Source organism: Scyliorhinus torazame, chromosome 2, assembly GCF_047496885.1.
Source record: "Scyliorhinus torazame isolate Kashiwa2021f chromosome 2, sScyTor2.1, whole genome shotgun sequence".
Classification (NCBI taxonomy): Eukaryota; Metazoa; Chordata; class Chondrichthyes; order Carcharhiniformes; family Scyliorhinidae; genus Scyliorhinus; species Scyliorhinus torazame.
Window position 1 is genome coordinate 264,434,401 of NC_092708.1, and position 21,185 is coordinate 264,455,585.

Sequence of the window (21,185 nt, forward strand, 5' to 3'; positions counted from 1 at the left end):
GACAAGAAAAGAAACTCGTTAACAGTACTGTAAAACAATTCAGTGAGTCCAATGTGCTAACAGGCTCATAAGTCAAGTCTCTCAGGTGGGCGACGATTTCGGGTTGACCGTTAGGGTGGCACACCACTCATCGCCCGGATCAATGCTGTGCACTGGCAGCGGCTGGTGGTTCCAACTTGGGGACACCCGGTTCTTGTGGATTACTGCAACGCAGAAGGGCTCCCTGTCTTCGGTATCGCTGGTCTGCATACTATCAGGATATGACTCAGTGTAGGGGGGCTGAATTGCCCGCACGTCCCTGCGAGGCTGGCGGAATTGTTGGGAGTTGGCAGGTTGAGCTGCTCGACAGCAGGCAGCGTAGTGGCCCATCCTGCCACAGCGGAGGCATTGTCGCGCTTTGGCCGGACATTGCCGCTTTAAGTGGGCGCAGCCACAGTTGCCGCCCGTCGTGACATCATGGTGTTCGTTGCGCCACCGCACAGGCGCGGTGTGGTCCTGCGTAGAGCGCGCCTGCGCATCACGTCCCTCTGCGCAACGTCCCCTCTTTTGGCGCGTACAAGCGCGGGAGGCCTCGGAAAGCACGTGAAATGGCTGCCCTCGTCCGGGCCGCGGGCCGGGAGGAACCCGATCGACTGGACCCGCTCAGCCTCGTAGGACCCGTGACGTGCTGTTTCGGCCGCCTGGATTTGGGAGTACCGGCTGGTCGCGTTCTCATGGAGGACACAGGTCTCGATGGCAGTCGCTAGGGTGAGGTGCTTTATTTTAAGGAGCTGCTGGTGTAGGGTGTCCGAGATGACCCCAAAAACTATCTGATACCGTATCATGGAGTCGGAGGTGGCCTCATAGCCGCAGGACTGCGCGAGGATACGGAGGTGTGTCAAGTAAGATTGAAAAGGCTCATCCTTACCCTGCAGGCGCTGCTGGAAGAGGTACCTCTCGAAGCTCTCATTGACTTCCACGCTGAAGTGTTCCTCGAACTTCAGAAGCACAGTCTTATATTTTGTTTTGTTCTCGCCTTCCACGAATGCCAGGGAGTTATAGATGTGGATGGCGTGTTGCCCCGCCGTGGAGAAGAGGAGGGCGATCTTCCTGGTGTCCAATGCATTCTCCCTGTCTGTGGCTTCTAGGAAGAGCTGGAAGCGCTTTGCACAACTTCCAGTTTACGCCAAGATTGCCAGCGATTCGGAGTGGCTGCGGCGGGCCGATGTTTTCCATGGAGCAGGATGGCGGATTTCTGAAAGGGTGCCGGCAGGTCTCACAGTCGCTGGTTAGCTTCCACTACTGGTATCATGTCGTGTTGGGTGTTCCGATGCACAAATGATCCAACACGGCTGTAGATGGTACAACTCTGTTTTATTGTCTTAACAACGACAATTACTAACTGCTGGCTTGGGTACGTGCTTCACCAGCTAACCTGTGGACCCAGCCCTATCACTAACTTAGTGAGGCACTCAGCACATGGTCTATGTCTGAGTGGCACGCTGTGAGCTCTGTGCTCTGAGCTATCTCCTGGTAGAATGAGCGGGAACTGTGGTGTTCCCTGTTTTATAGTGCGTGTGCTCTCACTGGTGATTGGCTGCGATGTTATGTGTGTGTTGGTTGGTCCAACTACCTGTCCATCAGTGTGTGTGTGATTGCACCATGATATGCTGATGTGGATATCATGACAGTATCCTCCCAATTTCATTGGAATACATCAACTTAAAATTAATAGGAATCAGTGTAAACAATCAGGGTCCTATGAAACCTCAAATGCAAACCAAATATTTTGCTTTCAAATCTTAAAATCTAAGTCCTGACTGACTTAATAATCATCCATTTCCATCAAGCACAGCACATTTAAGCACATACAATCCTGGATGTTTTTTAATTATTAATATGACTGCCACAGAAAAATAATCAACCAAGCAGAAAACACAGAGCAGGTCCCGTTGAGGATAATTTCATTTTGAAATCAAAAAATTGGAAAAGTCCAAAATGATCAATTCCCGTTTAACCTGTCAATCTGGTCACAATGTTGAAATGAGCAGGCTTGAGGGGCCGAGTGGCCTACTCCTGATCTTAATTCATATGTGCACACCATACATAAAAATAAAAACATGCTGGGGTAGAGATTAATGTGCATCATATCTGTTTATCAGCACCCAAATTTCTACCTAATCTATGTTGACTTTGGTCTCACTATTAAGTTTTCGGAACCTTTTTTGGGATAAACAGAAATACACAATCATTATGTGTGCCCCAATATTCCCCCCACAATTACTTCCTGTATACCCACACAACCACTCCATGTGTTCCAGGTTTCCCTTTAGTCAAACCCTGCGCTCCAGTACGCCACCCACAATCGCTTCCTGTATCCCTGTAACCCTAGTATACCCCACAATCATTTCCTGTACTCCAGCATCCACCTTGCTCAACTTCCCTTATTACTCTTGCGTGAACCTACTCCACAACTTTTCAAGTCAAATTAATCAATGGCCAGATTTTAAACCTTACCTCATCCACACTGGTCACAGAGTACGCGTGACCTTTGACCAGGCCACTGGCAGTCCGTGTCTCGAACTGCAGAGGTACAAAAGACTGTTGAAACAAAAGCATCAGTGAGATTGTGCTGATAGTGTGACACTGCTTCACAGTTAGCTGCGTAGAGCGATAAAGCCTTTCTACAATCTGACTTGGCTTATGCCTGTCTGTTTTTATGACCTAATTTCTGGGTAATGACGGAAAGTCAGTAGGAATTATCCTTTCATTCCAGGGATATATTGAGGTCCCCCCGCCCAGTCCCCCTGCCCACCACTTCCCTAGCCAAACTCCCGATGGAGTTTATCCAACAGATAGTTCAGCTGTGCAAGCCAGGAGAGCTGATTTTGTTCCTTGCCCTGTATGATGTCTGCTGGGGCAGAACCACGCTACCCCCCATTTAGTTTATTTGCACCTATGTTAATGATAGAAAGTGTGAACCAAGCTTCTTGATTTTCAGTGTTATCCAACATGTGGACTTCATGTCAGGACAGGGATGGGCTACTGTGAAATACTCCTTCCTCTCAACAACTAGCCACCTCTCACTAATTATTAATCCCCAAAGATCCATACCCCAACTGCCATTGGCCAACAACCTGTATCCCAGTGTGAATCAGCAGAATCACAGAACCTTTACAGTTCAGAAGGAGGCCATTCAGCCCATCGACGATACACTGGCTCTCTGAAAGGGCATTCTGCATAGTTCCACTTCCATGCGTTATTCCCATAACCTCGAACATTCTTTCTTTTCAGAAAGGAATCCAATTCCTTTTTAAATTCCTTGTTCAAACCTGCCTCCACCAGCCTCTCAGGAAGTTAAGTCCAAACTCCAACCACCGTCTGGGTGAAAATAAATTTCCTCACATCAGTTTTACTCCTTTTGCCAATTATTTTGAATCTGTGCCCTCTAGTTCTTGATGCTCTCTTGAGTGGGAATAGTTGCTCCCCTACCCTGTTCATAATCCTAAGGATCTTTAAAACCACTAGCAAGTCTCCTCTCAGCTTTCTTTTCTCCAAGGAAGATAGTCCCAACTTCTCTAATCTATCCTCATAGCTATAGTTGATTCCCTGGAATCATTCTTGTGAATCTTCTCTGTACATCCTCCAATGCATTCACATCTTTCTCAAGTATGGTGCCAGGAACTGGATGTAGTATTCCATATGAGGCCAACTCATGTCCTATTCAAGTTCAACATGACCCCCTTACTCTTGTACTCAGTGACTATTAATAAAACCTAGGTTACCATGTGCTGTACTAACTATTCTCTGAACATGTCCTGCCACCTTCAATGACTTATGTACATGTACACCGAGGTCTCTCTGACCTGCAGCTCCTTTAGAATTTCTCCCTTAATTTCATCTCCATGTTCTTCTGTTATAACCCCAGTGGAGGTCACAGGATATGAACCATCAGGTTTCCCGTGCCCACCGGGGAATCTGGGGCGACATTCTCCCGAATCCCCGCAATGGCCCGATGCCTGTGCAAAAAGCGGCGTGAACCACTCCACACTTCCGAGGCTAGAGGCGCCGGTGGGGTTGGCGACATGCCAATCGGCGGCGAAGGGCCGGCACGAGTTAGCGCATGCGCAGAACCGCCGGCGTGGTTCCGCGCATGCGCAGACCGGCCAGTGTATTCTAGCGAATGCGCAGGGGGGGGGGGGTCTTCTCTGCGCCGGCCATGGCGGAGCCCTACAGGGGCCGGCACGGAAGGAAGGAGTGTCCCCACGGCACAGGCCCGCCCGCAGATCAGTGGGGCCCGATCGTGGACCAGGCCACCGTGGGGCCCCCCTCGGGTCCGGATCCTCCCCGAGGACCACACCAGCTGGCCTACCAGCCAGGTTCCGCCATGTGGGACAATGTCCAATCCACGCCGGCCAGAAACCAACGGCCGCTCGTCCCATCGGGGCCCGGAGAATTGCCGGGGGGGCCGCTACCAATGGCCCCCGACTGGTGCGGTGTGATCCCCGCCCAAAAAACAGCATAGGAGAATACGGCAGCCGGCATCAGAGCGGCAGGACGGGGTTCACGCCGCCCCCCGGGGATTCTCCGATCCGGCGGGGCCCCGGTAAAGGGGCAGGGCTTTCACCTTCACAGGTGTAGCCCCTCGAGTATAAAAACCCCGACCTGGGTGCAGGTCGGAGAAAGTGACCCTCCGGGAGTGGTGGTGATTTGACAGTAAGTAATAATAAATCTCTCTGTGCTCTAACCTGCGGTCTATGTGTGGCTGATCACCTTGGATCTAACATTTTCTGCCAAAATGAATCACTTCACACTTCTCTGCATTGAATTTCATCTGCCACATGTCTGCCCAATCCACCAATACATCAATGTCCTTTCGAAGTTCATGACTATCCTCATCACAGTTGACAACATTTCCAATCTTCATATAATCTACAAATTTTGAAATCATGCTCTGAAGACCACAGGCTAGGTCATTAATATCTATGAGGAAGAGCAAAGGTCCCAACACTGACCACTGGGGAACTCCACTATAAGCACATCTCCAAACTGAAAAACAACTATTCACCATGGGCGGAGGAAAAGTGGCGGATAAAGTTTTTCTCTAACCTCACTTGGTTTCTGCAACCCCCCTGCCTCTCACTTTCTACCAAACCTATAAACCCCATGCCTCACATTTTCTGGAGATGCAAGGGAATAAACTTGAACCAATGACATATTTGCACTGAACTGCTGTGTGAGCACTCCAACACCGCCTCACAAGAGCACAGTAATTTGTGCCATGTAGCCCTGTGTGTAGGAAAGCAACATGCATCGTGCTGGCATGCAGGTATTCCCATTCTTGTGCAGGACACTTAAGGAAAACAAGCACATCTCCCTGCCATCCACTTCCTTGGGTTATGGCTGGTTTAGCTCAGTGGGCTAGACAGCAGGTTAGTGATGCAGAACCAAGGCCAGCAGCAGCGCGGGTTCAATTCCCATACCAGCTGAGAATTCTGAATTCTGCCTCTGTGCACCTGAACATGAGGCGACTAGGTGATTTTCACAGTAACTTCATTGCAGTGTTAATGTAAGCCTACTTGTGACCAAAAAGATTATTTTCTTTTCTTTTCCTTGTCTTTCCTCCCTGTCTTTCTTTTAGATATGTTCTTTTAGAACATATTTTATTGAGGCATTTATAATTTTATCCCTATCAATTTTTAAGAAAAGCACTTTAATCAATAATTGATGGAGTTAAAGGTTACCTCAAATATTTCAGCACAGCCTTCCAGCCAGGTGTGAGGCATAAAATGGCAATTAGGCACATTCAGGCTTGTAAACATCTCATTAGCACCTTTAGCAGATCCTGGATGAGTGTATGCATTCGAAACAAACCTGTTGGACTTTAACCTGGTGTTGTAAGACTTCTTACTGCACTTCCACTGTTAGCTCAACAAAGCTGAGAACTCAAGCTGCCACCAAACAGAGTTGGTGGCTTTTGCCATCATGCTGTGCAACTGGGCTCGGAGCAACTACAAATGACACACATTTAAAACTGGGGTGCAAGGTAAAAATAGGCTGACATAAGAGTTCTATTATCTTGAAATGTTAGAAAATGCCTTTAATCGGGATTCATTGGACACTCTGGGCAGGATTCTTTGATCCTGAGGCTAAGTGTTGACGCCGTTGTAAACACCGCTGCGTTTCACAATGGCGTCAACATGCCCTCAAGAGCAGCGATTCTGACTCCTACAGGGGGCCAGCATGGCACTGGAGTGACCCACGCCGCTCCAGCTGCCGATGCCGGCGTCAAATGGGCGCCGCGGGTCTGCGCATACGCAGTGCGACCGGCGCCAATGCGCGCATGCGCAGTGGCTCCCTTCTCCCCGTCGGCCCCGACGCAACATGGCGTAGGGCTACATGGGCTGGCGCGGAGCAAAAGAGACCCCCAGCCCGAGGCCAGCCCGCCGATTGGTAGGCCCCAATGCCGGACGGGCCACAGTGGAGGCCCCTCTCCGGGATCGGACCCCCCACCCCCTCCCCCCACCAGACTGCCCCCCGATGCATGCACACCGCGGTCCTGCTGGGTAAGACCATACATGGACGGTGCCGGCGGGACTCGGATTTTATATGTGGCTGCTCAGCACATCCCGGGCGGCGAATCGCCGGGAGGGGCCGCATCGAGCGGCCCCCAACCGCCGCTGCGCCGGCGCCAATTCTCTGCTCACTGGAGAATCGGCGGATCGGCATCGGGGCGGTGTCGCGCGATTCACACCCAGCCTGGCGATTCTCCGGCCCGGCATGGGCTCAGAGAATCCCGCCCACTGAATTGCCACCAACTGTGTGTCAATCAGTGTCAGCACGGCATTTTGCCATTCCAGTACAGAATGCTTCTTATTGTAAAATTAGCAGTGATTTGGAATGCCACTTCATCTAAATAAAATTAAGATCTAGCCATGTGTTTTGGTTTTGCAAATCAAAGATTTTAGTCAGAGCCACACAGTTGAGATGTAAGCAGTGGGCATGATGCTTGGAATAAAATGTCTCCAAGGATTCTTTGTATCTCCAGCTGTAATTTAGCCATTTCAGATGCTTCTCTGAGGTTGTATCAAACCTCCGCCAAATGTCAGATTGGGACAACAGTGGAAGAAATCTATCCCCTCGTTTATTCAGCATTAACTGTACAGAGTTCCAATTAATTCAATAGCGGTAGGATTACCCATTATGTAACTACGCAATTTCTATTCAGTCAACAGGGCAAGGCTTACACACTGTAAGACCGTAAGATAGCGGAGCAGAAGGCGAAATTCTCCCCCAACGGCGGGATGTCCTCCGACTGGCGCCAAAGAAGGCGCCAATCAGACGGGCATCGCGCCGGCCCAAAGGTGCGGAATGCTCCGCATCTTTGGCGGCCTAGCCCCAACATTGAGGGGCTAGGCCGACGCCGGAGGGATTTCCGCCCTGCCAGCTGGCGGAAATGGCGTTAGTTGCCCCGCCAGCTGGCGCGAAAATGCGGCGCATGCGCGGGAGCGTCAGCGGCCGCTGTCAGTTTCCCGGCGCATGCGTGGGAGCGTCAGCGGCCGCTGAAAGTTTCCCACGCATGCGCAGTGGGGAGAGTCTCTTCCGCCTCCGCCATGGTGGAGGCCGTGGTGGAGGCGGAAGGGAAAGAGTGCCCCCACGGCACAGGCCCGCCCGCGGATCGGTGGGCCCCGATCGCGGGCCAGGCCACCGTGGGGGCACCCCCCGGGGTCAGATCGCCCCACGCCCCCCCCCAGGACCCCGGAGCCCGCCCACGCCGCCTGGTCCCGCCGGTAAATACCAGGTTTGATTTACGCCGGCGGGACAGGTAATTTCTGGGCGGGACTTTGGCCCATCCGGGCCGGAGAATCCAGCGGTGGGTCCCGCCAACCGGCGCGGCCCGATTCCCGCCCCCGCCCAATCTCCGGTACCGGAGACTTCGGCGGGGGCGGGGGCAGGATTCACGGCGGCCAACGGCCATTCTCCGACCCGGCGGGGGGTCGGAGAATGACGCCCAGGCTGTGCAGCCCATTGAGTCTGCTCTGCCATTCGATTATGGCTGAAATGTTCCTCATCCCCATTCTCCTGCTTTCTCCCCAGAGCCACTGATCCCTTTGTTAATCAAGAACACCAGATTTGTGCTTGAGGTGCCTTTACCTACAGGGCTCCAGACCAAGAGCTGGAACTGTGCAGAATGCCTGTTCGTTCAGCTGGGTACGGTTTACTCACTGTGTAACTGTGCTGAGTTCCTGATTATCCAGGATAGTTAGCCATACCAGTTAGCCAGCATGCATTGCAGGTGCAATCATTAATTGCCTCAAATCACCACTTCTATTGCAATACAAACCCTGGTAGGAATGTCATCCAAATTCTTGCTCTGATCACCAACTTTGGACTTAGATCTATCCGGAGCAATTACAGCATTAAGCAGAAACCTTTGAATCTGTGCTTGTGGGGTGATACCTGTCCCACGAAACAGACCTTCCTGGAATTTTAGAGAGCATATCAGGGTATCAGACAACAGAAGAGCAGTGGGGAATAGCAGAGAGAGACAAAGAGAGATGGGCAGACAGACACAGAGCGAGTGAGACAGTTTGATATAAAAGAGAGGCAGCACACAAAAGCATGAGAGAGAGAAAAACAGGACAAGAAATTAAAGGAAAGATACCAGACATAAAGGGAAAAATCAACAGAAACAGAAAGATTTCCGGGAGCGGGAGACAGAGAGGGAGCCGGTGTGCAGCTTGGGAATCAGGTAAGTGTTTAAACTTACTCCCAGGTTCCAGCAGCCTTCATTTCCGGGAGCGGGAGAGAGAGAGAGGGAGCCGGAGTGCAGCTTGTGAAGCAGGTAAGTGTTTAAACTTACCCCCAGATTCTAGCGGCCTTCATTTCCGGGAACGGGAGAGAGAGAAGGAGCCGGAGTGCAGCTTGGGAATCAGGTAGGTTCTGTATATAAGTTGGGCGGTTGCCAAACCCGAGACACTACACGTGTAGTGTCCCCCACCCTTCCACCTCGCTAACCTAAGGGGTTTAGTGAATATAAGGTAAGCTCTTCTTTTCTTTTTTTTTTTCTTCTTTCTTCTTGTTTTATCTAGAGGGGGTGGCAGGGAAGGCAGTGCAATGTTCCTCCTGCAGAATGTCTGAGGTGAGGGACACCGTCAGTGTCCCTGCTGATTTCATATGTGGGAGGTGCACCCATCTCCAGCTCCTCAGAAACCGTGTTAGGGAACTGGAGATGGAGTTGGATGAACGTCGGGAGGCAGAGGTAGTCATAGATAGAAGCTTTAGGGATGTAGTTACTCCAAAGAATAAAGACAGATGGGTGACGGTGAGAGGGGCTGGGAGAAAGCAGTCAGTACAGGATCCCCTGTGGCCGTTCTCCTTAGTAACAAGTATACCACTTTGGATACTGTTGGGGGGGACAACTTACCAGGGGTAAGCCATGGGGTACAGGTCTCTGGCATAGAGTCTGTCCCTGTTGCTCAAAAGGGAAGGGGGCAGAGGAGTAGAGCATTAGTCATTGGTGACTCTATAGTTAGGGGGATAGATAGGAGATTCTGTGGGAACGAGAGAGACTCGCGGTTGGTGTGTTGCCTCCCAGGTGCCAGGGTCCGCGATGTCTTGGATTGTGTTTTCGGGATCCTTAAGGGGGAGGGGGAGCAGCCCTAAGTCGTGGTCCACATAGGTACCAACGACATAGGTAGGAAAAGGGATGGGGATGTAAGGCAGGAGTTCAGGGAGCTCAGGTGGAAACTTAGATCGAGAACAAACAGAGTTATTATCTCTGGGTTGTTACCAGTGCCACGTGCTAGCGAGATGAGGAATAGGGAGAGAGAGCAGTTGAACACGTGGCTACAGGGATGGTGCAGTAGGGAGGGTTTCAGATACCTGTTTAATTGGGGCTCATTCTGGGGTAGGTGGGACCTCTACAAATGGGATGGTCTACACCTGGACCAGAGGGTTACTAATACCCTGGGGGGGGAAATTTGCTAATGCTCTTCGGGAGGGTTTAAACTAGTTCAGCAGGGGTCTGGGAACCTGAATTGTAGCTCCAGTATACAGGAGGTTGAGAGTTGTGAGGTCAGGAGTAAGGTTTCAAAGTTGCAGGAGTGTACCGGCAGGCAGGAAAGTGGTTTAAAGTGTGTCTACTTTAATGCCAGGAGCATCCAAAATAAGGTGGGTGAACTTGTGGCATGGGTTGGTACCTGGGACTTCGATGTTGTGGCCATTTCGGAGACATGGATAGAGCAGGGACAGGAATGGTTGTTACATGTGCCGGGGTTTAGATATTTCAGTAAGCTCAGAGAAGGTGGTATAAGAGGGGGAGGGGTGGCATTGTTAGTCAAGGACAGTATTAAGGTGGCAGAAAGGACGTTCGATGAGGACTCATCTACTGAGGTGGTATGGGCTGAGGTCAGAAACAGGAAAGGAGAGGTCACCCTGCTGGGAGTTTTCTATAGGCCTCCGAAAAGCTCCAGAGATGTAGAGGAAAGGATTGCAAAGATGATTCTGGATAGGAGCGAAAGTAACAGGGTAGTTGTTATGGGGGACTTTAACTTTCCAAATATTGACTGGAAACGCTATAGTTTGAGCACGATAGATTGGTCCTTTTTTGTCCAATGTGTGCAGGAGTGTTTCCTGACACAGTATGTAGATAGGCCAACGAGAGGCGAGGCCATATTGGATTTGGTACTGGGAAATGAACCTGAACAGGTGTTCGATTTGGAGGTAAGTGAGCTCTTTGGTGATAGTGACCACAATTCAATTACGTTTACTTTAGCAATGGAAAAGGATAGGTATATACCGCAGGGCAAGAGTGATAGCTGGGGGAAAGGCAATTATGATGCAATAAGGCAAGACTTAGGATGCATAGGATGGGGAGGGAAACTGCAGGGTATGGACACAATTGAAAGGGGCTGTTTAGCACAGGGCTAAATCGCTGGCTTTGAAAGCAGACCAAGGCAGGCCAGCAGCATGGTTCAATTCCCGTAACAGCCTCCCGAACAGGCGCCGGAATGTGGCGACTAGGGGCTTTTCACAGTAACTTCATTTGAAGCCTACTTGTGACAAGCGATTTTCATTTCATTTTCATTTCATTTCAAATGTGGAGCTGGTTCAAGGAACAGCTACTGCGTGTCCTTGATAAGTATGTCCCTGTCAGGCAGGGTGATAGTGGTCGAGCGATGGTTTACTAAAGTAGTTGAATCACTTGTTAAGAGGAAGAAGGAGACTTATGTAAAGATGAGACATGAAGGTTCAGTTACGGCGCTCGAGAGTTACAAGTTAGCGAGGCAGGACCGAAAGAGCGAGCTAAGAAGAGCCAGGAGGGGACATGAGAAGGCAGGTAGGATCAAGGATAACCCTAAAGCTTTCTATAGATATGTCAGGAATAAAAGAATGACTAGGGTAAGAGTGGGGCCAGTCAAGGACAGTAGTGGGAAGTTGTGCGTGGAGTCCGAGGAGATAGGAGAGGTGCTAAATGAATATTTTTCATCAGTATTCACACAGGAAAAAGACAATATTGTCGAGGAGAATACTGAGATACAGGCTACTAGACTAGAAGGGCTTGAGGTTCTTAAGGAGGAGGTGTTAGCAATTCTGGAAAGTGTGAAAATAGATAAGTCCCCTGGGCCGGATGTGATTTATCCTAGGATTCTATGGGAAGCTAGGGAGGAGATTGCTAAGCCTTTGGCTTTGATCTTTATGTCATCAGTGTCTATAGGAATAGTGCCAGAAGACTGGAGGATAGCAAATGTTGTCCCCTTGTTCAAGAAGGGGAGTAGAGACAACCCCGGTAACTATAGACCAGTGAGCCTTACTTCTGTTGTGGGCAAAGTCTTGGAAATGTTGATAAGAGATAGGATGTACAATCATCTGGAAAGGAATAATTTAATGAGAGATAGTCAACACAATTTTGTGAAGGGTAGGTCGTGCCTCACAAACCTTATTGAGTTCTTTGAGAAGGTGACCAAACAGGTGGATGAGGGTAAAGCAGTTGACGTGGTGTATATGGATTTCAGTAAAGCGTTTGATAAGGTTCCCCACGGTAGGCTATTGCAGAAAATACAGAGCATGGGATTCAGGGTGATTTAGCAGTTTGGATCAGAAATTGGCTAGCTGGAAGAAGGCAAAGGGTGGTGGTTGATGGGAAATGTTCAGCCTGGAGTCCAGTTACTAGTGGTGTACCACAAGGATCTGTTTTGGGGCCACTGCTGTTTGTCATTTTTATAAATGGAGGATGGCGTAGAAGGATGGGTGAGTAAATTTGTCGATGACACTAAAGTCGGTGGAGTTGTGGACAGTGTTACAGAGGGACATAGAGAAGCTGCAGAGCTGGGTTGAGAGGTGGCAAATGGAGTTTAATGCAGAAAAATGTGAGGTAATTCATTTTGGAAGGAACAACAGGAAGACAGAGTACTGGGCAAATGGTAAGATTCTTGGTAGTGTGGATGAGCAGAGAGATCTTGGTGTCCATATACATAGATCCCTGAAAGTTGCCACCCAGGTTGAGAGGGTTGTTAAGAAGGCATAGGGTGTGTTAGCTTTTATTGGTAGAGGGATTGAGTTTCGGAGCCATGAGGTCATGTTGCAGCTTTACAAAACTCTGGTACGACCGCATTTGGAGTATTGCTTGCAGTTCTGATCACCGCATTAAGGAAGGATGTGGAAGCATTGGCAAGGGTGCAGAGGAGATTTACCAGGATGTTGGCTGGTATGGAGGGAAGATCTTATGAGGGAAGGCTGAGGGACTTGAAGTTATTTTCTTTAGAAAGAAGAAGGTTAAGAGGTGACTTAATTGAGGCATACAAGATGATCAGAGGATTAGATAGGGTGGACAGTGAGAGCCTTTTTCCTCAGATGGTAATGTCTAGCACGAGGGGACATAGCTTTAAATTGAGGGGTGATAGATATAGGACGATGTCATAGGTAGGTTCTTTACTCAGAGAGTAGTAAGGGCGTGGAATGCCCTGCCTGTAACAGTAGTGGACTCGCCAACATTAAGGGCATTTAAATGGTCATTGGATAAACATATGGATGATAATGGAATAGTGTAGATGGGCTTTAGAGTGGTTTCAAAGGTCGGCGCAACATCGAGGGCCGAAGGGCCTGTACTGCGCTGTAATGTTCTATGTTCTATGTTGTATAAATAGGTAGCTTTGGAAAGCAAGAATGTATTGGGGAGAAAGAGGCAGCATTTTAAAAATTCCTTCATCAGGTGTGGGCATTGCTGAAAGGTCAATGTTTTGTTGTCAATCTGATTTATATGGCTGGTCCAGTTTAGTTTCTGGTCAATGATAACCCCCAGAAGTTGATAGTGGGGGATTCAGCAATGGTAATGCCAATAGTCGTTTGACAGTACAGAACTAGTATTACTGAAAAAAGACATTGGGCGAGATTTACCTGCAATTCCCGCCGGCAGGATCGTCCTGTCCTGCTGGCAACGATCCCCGTCATGGGTTCCCCGATAGCAGAAGGATTGGAAGATCCTGCCACTGATCAATGGTTGATTGACAAGTGGACTGATTGACAGAGCAGTTGCCATGCAGAATTAACCAGTTGATGGCAACTGACAGCAAACTACCAAGCATTGTTTGAAATTTAAACCAGGCAACTTGACTCCAATTGGTCAAGGCATTGCCCTGAGGAATGGACCAGTGAATTACAACCGCTTATTTTGTTCAGCTGAAACAGGCACCACATGTGTACATGTTCTTTCTGTCTGCAAAGCCAAGACCCTTTGTAAATAACATATGTGACGTCCAGTACACGCAAATATGACACACTGTAAGCCCAACTGACAATTTTAAATTTGAATATAGAACATTGAATTCCTACAGTGCAGACAAAGGCTATTCGGCCCATCGAGTCTGCACCAACCCTTCGAAAGACCTCCCGACCTAGGCCCAATCCCCAGCCCTCTTTCTGCAACCCCACCCTAAAGGGTAATTTAGCATGGCCAATCCACTTAACCTGCACATCTTTGATTGTCAGCATAGTGTTTTAGCACCCTCTGTTCATGCAATTGTCCTAATGACTACATCGACAAAGTGTATCTTTTCAGCAATGCTAATGCATTGAATGTCATGGGGAGATGGTTACATTCCCTCTTGTTAGAGATTGCCTAGCACATATGTGGCAAGAATGTTACTTGCCACTTATCAGCCCAAACATGAACATTGCCCAGGTCTTGCTGTATATGAACACAGACTGCTTCAGTATCTGAACATAAAATTGAGAAAGATAGAAATGGCACATGTGAGAGTGAGTAAAATAGCATTGGTGAGGGAGAGAACAGGAGTAAGCAAAAAAGACACCACAAGACAATGAGTTGGGATGACTGGCACAGCAAAAGAGTGTGAGATAGAGAGGTCATGACAGCGTGAAAGAGGCAGCACGGTGGCGCAGTGGGTTAGCCCTGCTGCCTCACGGCGCCGAGGTTCCAGGTTCGATCCCGGCACTGGGTCACTGTCCATGTGGAGTTTGCACATTCTCCCCGTGTTTGCGTGGGTTTCGCCCCCACAACCCAAAGATGTGTAGGCTAGGTAGATTGGCCACGTTAAATTGCCCTTTTAATTGGAAAAAAATGAATTAGGTACTCTAAATTAATTTTTTTTAAATGACAGCGTGAGAGTGACAGGGATTAAGTAAATACAACCTGATACAGTGAAAGAGAATAAGAAAAAGAAAAAGAGAGAAAAAAAAGCATGAGTGATTAGGATAATGAGAAGAGTGGGAGGGAGAGAAAATGACAGAGAGGAGGGAGTGAGAGCAAATGAGACTTGTAGAATGAAGATGGTGGGAACTATATAACATATTGGAGAAAGAGATAAACCAGTTTTTTGTTTAGCTTGGTATGTAGAGTTGTTGATAATAGCCCTCCCACCCTGATCAGCCTTCTCAGGTGCTTTATGAATGCACTAACCTAGGTGAAATCTGCTGATTTCTATAATTTTATGGTGCTCTGGACCATTTGCTGGAGCGCCAAAATCTGGTAAAGAGACAGCAGTGGCCCACTATCCACGAGGTGTTTCTTGGGCAAAGGGAAAGGAGCAGGAAAACCAAGGCTGAGAAATCATGGAGCCAAAGGATCAGGACATCAGCATCTGTTTAATTCCAATTACATAATTTACTGTTTCCAACAGCTGCCTTATTGAAAAAAAAACAGAAGCACAAGAGCTGGCATGTCAATATTTGGCCACTGGGGGGCAGACTTACATCAATAGAACAGCCCATTAGAGAACCTCGGTCTGTTGCCTTCTTTAGGATCTTGTACAGATCCTTCGGAGCCTCCTTCATCTCAAAGAATTCAGTAACACCACCAGTAAAATCTTCCATGGCTTCCGTGGTGTTGCCACCCTTCAACGCTTCATAGGATCCATTCAGCCTGAGTGAAAGGTAAATAGAGTGAAAGGTAAATAGAGGGTAAATAGAGTGGTGCGTGACAGCACAGCCTGATTCTCCACTCACCTTTTGAGAAGCAAATGCTCTTTTCCACAATTATTTCTCCTTTGCTCCAAATAACACTAGCTCCTTGCTGGGAGAAGCCTCCATCCACCAAAACCTTACCTGTTCTTCCAGAGGTTTACTGTAGATAGGTTATTAATTATGGCCTATATCACAGCTGAGTCTAGTCCTTTTCCCCAGCCCCAAGTCACGAGGTATAAATCTCAGTTTTAGCAGAGGTTGTTTGTGAAAGTCAACATTGTGGAGAATCCAGATGAAATCCTGGAAAGCCAGCAATATTCCTGTGAATTTTTTGAACAACTAGGATAACTCTGGGATAGTTCATCAATGGAGTTTTGGGTTTAATTGGACAATTCTGGAAATTTTAACAAGCAACATCAGGTATTGTGACCCTGCCATTCTCAGCAGCATTCAATGATAAGAGGGTAGAGCTCACCCCAGTGACCTGCACTCACTTGGCATAGGCTTTCTCCAGCAGAGCACTCCAGAACTCATTCCTCTCAGCAGACTTAGTGAAAACCAACTGGTTGTTGAAGGTGGGGATTCGGTCGTCAACAGTGACATCCACCCAGTCACCGAAACGCCAGAACTGCAATGAACAGTGAAATTAAAATAATAGAACGAGTTAGTACTGTATCGCATGGGGAAAGAAACTTTACTCCTCACATCATCAATAGTCTGATGTGAGCTATTTCACTCCAACCACCATTCAGACTATGTCACGATATGAATATAAAATAGACACTAATAAATCCAATAGAAAATTCAGGGAAACTTGATAAGCATCTAAAGGAGAAAGGAATAGAAATGTGAGGAGATGGGATGAGAGGAGGGTATTGTGCAACACAAACAATGGCTCAGGAGAGCGGAGCTGTTTCCTCTCCAACCGTTGGATGGGATATCTCAGTATCATGTTACTGAAAACACCCAACGTGAGACCAACGCCGTCGGGAACTCAGCCGGTCGGGGACGGAGCATCACGGGCCGGCCTCAACCAACGTATGGAGGCCGTGGATACAGCGCGCGGAGTACTCATTTTTCAGTGGGTGGAGCATGGTGAAAGCAGCGCCGCCCCTGATTTCGGTGTCATCAGGGATTCTCTGCCCCGTTGCCGAACGCGATTTCGGTGTCGGGAGATTGGAGAATCCAGCCCCCTGTCTGGCTGGGGTGGAAGAAAATAAATGAGTCTGCATGTTCCCTGTCTGGCTGGGGGATTTGTCTGTCATGGGGATTTGTCTGTGTATTCCCTGTCATCTGTGTCAGAATAGGATTGGGTATTCCTTGTCTGTGTTTTTTGTTGAGGGGTGATGTGGCTGCTCTCCATGTCTGGGCTGAACATGCGATTGTCTGCAATATAGTAATGACCCTCACTCGCAAAGTGGGCCATAGTCAAAAATGTCACTGATAGGGTTGGGAAGTGCCGACAGATGTCCCATGACCGTGAGACACCAGGAAATTCCAGCCTCTTTTTGGAGAGAGGGGTTGATTGCTGTCCCAGACCTAGCAGATCGGTGAGAGAGGGTGAACCCACACCCAATGCTGTAACATACTGCTCCACTGACATCTGATAATAGCCTGGTTGCTTATATAATCAATATCCTTTTGGAGAATGACAGTACCTGGAAATGGAAGATCCCAGCATAGTTTTCTGTAAAGTATTGATCTCTAGGGACGACCCGGTAGAGCAGCTTCTCATTAAGAGTTAGACAAGCAATGGCAGCCAGGAACCAGCAGTCACCTGGTTAAAAATAGAATTCATCAAAATCCACTCACTCTAATCCCATCATTCAGGGCTACAGATTCTGAGTAATTTGAGACACAACATGGCAACTGCAGTATGTTTGGGAGGAACGGGTGACTTTACCCCAATGGTTCCCAAAGCTCTCCACCTCTGGGGGGTTTCTCATGTAGGTGGGTGTGTTGAAGTCAGACTGAGAGAGATTAACTATTCAAACTAGTCAACAACCCCATTATCATCGTATAATGTGACTACCAGGGTAGGAGAAAATGAATGAGATTGCCGTTAATCTTTATTCCAATGTTCCAATCCAACTCTGAGTTCACCATAAACGCAGTTTGTAGTATCTTTATGGTGGGCATTTTAGTGGGGACAGAGATAGCCTGATTTTAACATGAAACATTTGAGTCCCTGAGCAATAGTGCACATTCTAACAAAAAGGGATAAATCAAGGCCCCACCAATGTGTATAGATCTGTAAGAAAAATACTTCACGTGGCCAGGCAGTGATGGGTCATGGAAAGAAGAGGTAACATATTTTGGAGCTTGGAGATCTCTTGCGCACTGCTCATAGTTAAGTGGAGAATTTGCTGTGTCAGCCAGATAGAATCATAGAATCTCTACAGTGCGGAAGAATGTCATTTGGGCCATCAAGTCTGCACCAATCCCCCGAAAGAGTACTCTAGTGAAGTCCTCTCCCCTCATCCAACCTGCCCTACCCCCCAACCTAACCTGCACATCCCTGGACACCAAGCGGCGATTTAGCATGGCAAATCCACCTAACCTGCACATCTTTGGACTGTGGGAAGAAACCGGAGCATCCGGAGGAAACCCAAACAGACACGGGGAGAATGTTCAAATTCCACAAAGACAGTCACCCAAGGACAGAATTGAACCCGGGTTCCCGGCGCTGTGAGACAACAGTGCTAAATACTGTGCCACCGTGCCACCCCTAGGCTTCCCATATTTGCAATACCCTTTGTATTATGACTTACTATTTTCATGTCCAATTTTTCCAATATCCTAAGCTCAGTTAGAGATTAATTGGTCTTGGAACATCCTGAATGCTTGGGTCAGTTAGTTTAATTGCCCTTGGGGAATCCTGATTGCTGAAGTCAGTTCTATTAGCAGTAATTACTTGTATGCATGACTCTAAAATTATCCTCCACAGAATGATAGAACATCTCTTGCTCCTCAACTTTTAGCATTTACCTAATTTAATCATTCTGGTTGCAGGAGAAAGTGACATACAGGCCGATGAGAGGCAGGCCACCCCAGGGAGGCATCTCCAACTTCAAGCATTTCATGACCTAAGAGGCATGTCGGGGAGGAACTTTATTATTATGAAGGGGGATAGTGAGGTCGAGGACATATTATCAGCAACAGGTTACTGACAGAACACCTACATTGTCACCCTTGCGTCTTTGTGAAAAACCATCCAGAAGTTATCTTCACCCTCCTCTAAAAGCTTAATCTCATTCCATTCTTAGCTTGTACAATCCATCCCTTCAGATTCACCACAATAACAGAGGCAACAGGAATAGGGACAGGAGGAGCAGGATAATGAAGACCACACAGCATAACAAAACACAAGGGAGATGGAAGTGCGGGAAGCCGGAAAGTATGACTTACTTAGTGGAGGTCAAGAAAAAGCAACACATAGCTTTGAAGTCGTGCAACTCCCAATTTATGGATACTGAAAATAATATTGAAGGAACATTTTGACAGACTCTAAAGTCAGTCTCTAAGGATGTGTGGCAACTTTAAGGTGATGCTTTTAAGTTTTCATTTGCAGTAACATAAAATAAGCTTTTTCTGAATTTTAATAGAGCATGTGGCAACTTTACTGGCAGCAGTAGCACATCACAAAAGGAGTTTTATTCCTTCATGGAATGTGAACATCACGAACAAGGCCAGCATTTATTGTCCATCCCTAATTAGCCTTTGAGGTGCTGAGCCACCTTCTTAAACAACCGCAATCCTTGTGGTGAAGGCACTCCCAAATGGCTGTGAGCAATAACTTGCAGAACTTTGATCCAGCGGCAATGAAGGAGCAGCAGTACATTTCAAAGTTAAGTCAGTGTATGTGCTGGAAAGGATCATTGAAGTGATGGTATTCCCATGCACCTGCCACCCTTGTGGGTTGGGAGGTGCTGTGAATGAAGCCTTTATGAGGTGCTGCATTGCATCTTATATAGGACAGTATATGTATTCTATCATGTGGACGTTGTTGGCAAGGCCAGCATTTGTTGCACATCCCTACTTGCCATTGAACTGAGTGGCTTGCTAGGGCATTTCAGATTGAAGTTAGGTGTCAACTACATTGCCAGGGTCAAATGTCAGCCAGACCAGGTCAGCAGATTTCCTTCCTGAAAGGACATTAGTGGAACCAGATGGGTTGTTACAATAATCTATGATAGTTGTTGACTAGCTATATATTCCAGATTTATTAATTGAATTTAAATTCCAATATCTCTGATTGTGGGGTTTGAATGCAAGTCCTCCGAGCATTGGGGCGCGATTCTCTGGCCTCGTTAGGCTCTCACCCAAGTGAAACAAGGCCGGGGAATAGTGGGGGAGGTAGAAAACGAGAACCGCGCCAGGTGCCAAACAGTTTGCGATGCAACCGGCCCATACCCGTAAGCGAAATCGGGATCTGGCCGTAACGCGGCGAGAAACACAGTTATCACCACTTAGGCCCTATTTCCATACAATTAATGAGAGCCACCCCATATCCAATGGCCTCCCTTCATTCATTGTTTTCACCAGCAAGTGGTCACACTGGCGCCGATTAGTACTCCTTTTTAAAAATGTGAACCCTGGCGGAAGGGCCTCTGTGGGGAGCCAAGGAAGTGAGCAGCCATCTTTGCTCACAGGCAAAGCGCACGGGGGCGCTGGGCTTGCCACCACAGTGCTCCGCTGGGGTTGGGGGATCCTCGGCTGGGGGTAGGGGACCCTCCGCAGGGGTGGGCCGCCATGGAGGGTGGGGGAGGCATTGGGAGGGCAACCGGGGGCAACCGTGTACGGCATCACCATGCCAACCCCTGGATCGTGTGTACCCGTTCCGGGGAGACCCTTGTCCCTGCCCGTCTGCCCCACCGACCACCATAACCCCATGACTGCCGAGGTCTCTGGCTGTGCGGCTGAAGGCTATTGCTAATAGGGAATTGGCAATTGTGGTTAAGTGAGCACTTCACATAACTCACGTGGATTTCCGTGTGTGGGCGAGCCATGTAGCATGTTGGAGTCATTGCCTAGCATCCCCATCACACCTTGCTGCCTGGACACGGTGCCTGAACACTGCTGGAGGCAACACCACATACGCAACACCCAGTGGGTGCGGCACAGCTCCGGGGACATGTCTATGGCCTGAGGGTGGGTGAGTGCCAAGGGAGGGGGCAATGCCTAGAGGGATGGGCCAAGGATTCAGAGATTGGCATACACTGCGGAAAAAAAGTGTCAGAGGCATCATACTAGTTGTGCACAAAATTGCTTATTGTGTTTTACAACTCCCCACCCTCCCACTGGTGCTGCCCCCTCCCCCACAGCCCCGCCCCCTCACCCCTTACCTACCCCCCACACCCTCCCCCGGTGCCCTCAGTGATCCTCGATATGCCTTGCCCTCCTAGCTCTACCACTACGCCTAGGTGCGTCCCCAGGATGCACATCTGAGGTGGAGGCAGCCAGCTCCCTGCCACACATTTAACCCAGACAAATGCGAGGTGATGCATTTTGATAGATCCAATTGAGGTGGGAGCTATAAAATAAATGGTAGAATCATCAGGAGCATAAAGACACAGAGAGATCTGGGCGTGCAGGTCCACGGATCCTTAAACGTGGCAGCACAGGTGGAAATGGTGGTAAAGAAAGCATATGGCATGCGAGCCTTCATAGGACGAGGTATCGAGTATAAAAGGTCGAAAATTATGTTACAGCTATATAGAACATTAGTTAGGCCACATTTGGAGTACTGTGTCCAATTCTGGTCATCACACTACCAGAAGGAT

General features: G+C 48.5%; 1 protein-coding gene across 6 annotated transcripts in view; it reads right to left on the reverse strand.

The window, feature by feature from the left end:
* LOC140398211 (calpain-3-like) overlaps positions 1-21,185 on the reverse strand; it is a 216,282-nt gene that overhangs the window by 104,452 nt on the left and 90,645 nt on the right. For 3 of the 6 annotated variants that reach the window (XM_072486655.1, XM_072486601.1, XM_072486609.1), the window contains 5 exons: positions 17,061-17,179; positions 15,897-16,030; positions 15,193-15,361; positions 8,324-8,461; positions 2,497-2,580 (listed from right to left, as the gene is read on the reverse strand). In XM_072486655.1, the coding sequence (XP_072342756.1) occupies positions 2,497-2,580; positions 8,324-8,461; positions 15,193-15,361; positions 15,897-16,030; positions 17,061-17,179 (644 nt within the window). Of the gene's footprint in view, positions 1-2,496; positions 2,581-8,323; positions 8,462-15,192; positions 15,362-15,896; positions 16,031-16,292; positions 16,430-17,060; positions 17,180-21,185 lie in introns of those variants that run through there. The other 3 variants (XM_072486618.1, XM_072486628.1, XM_072486637.1) reach the window with 2 other exon arrangements.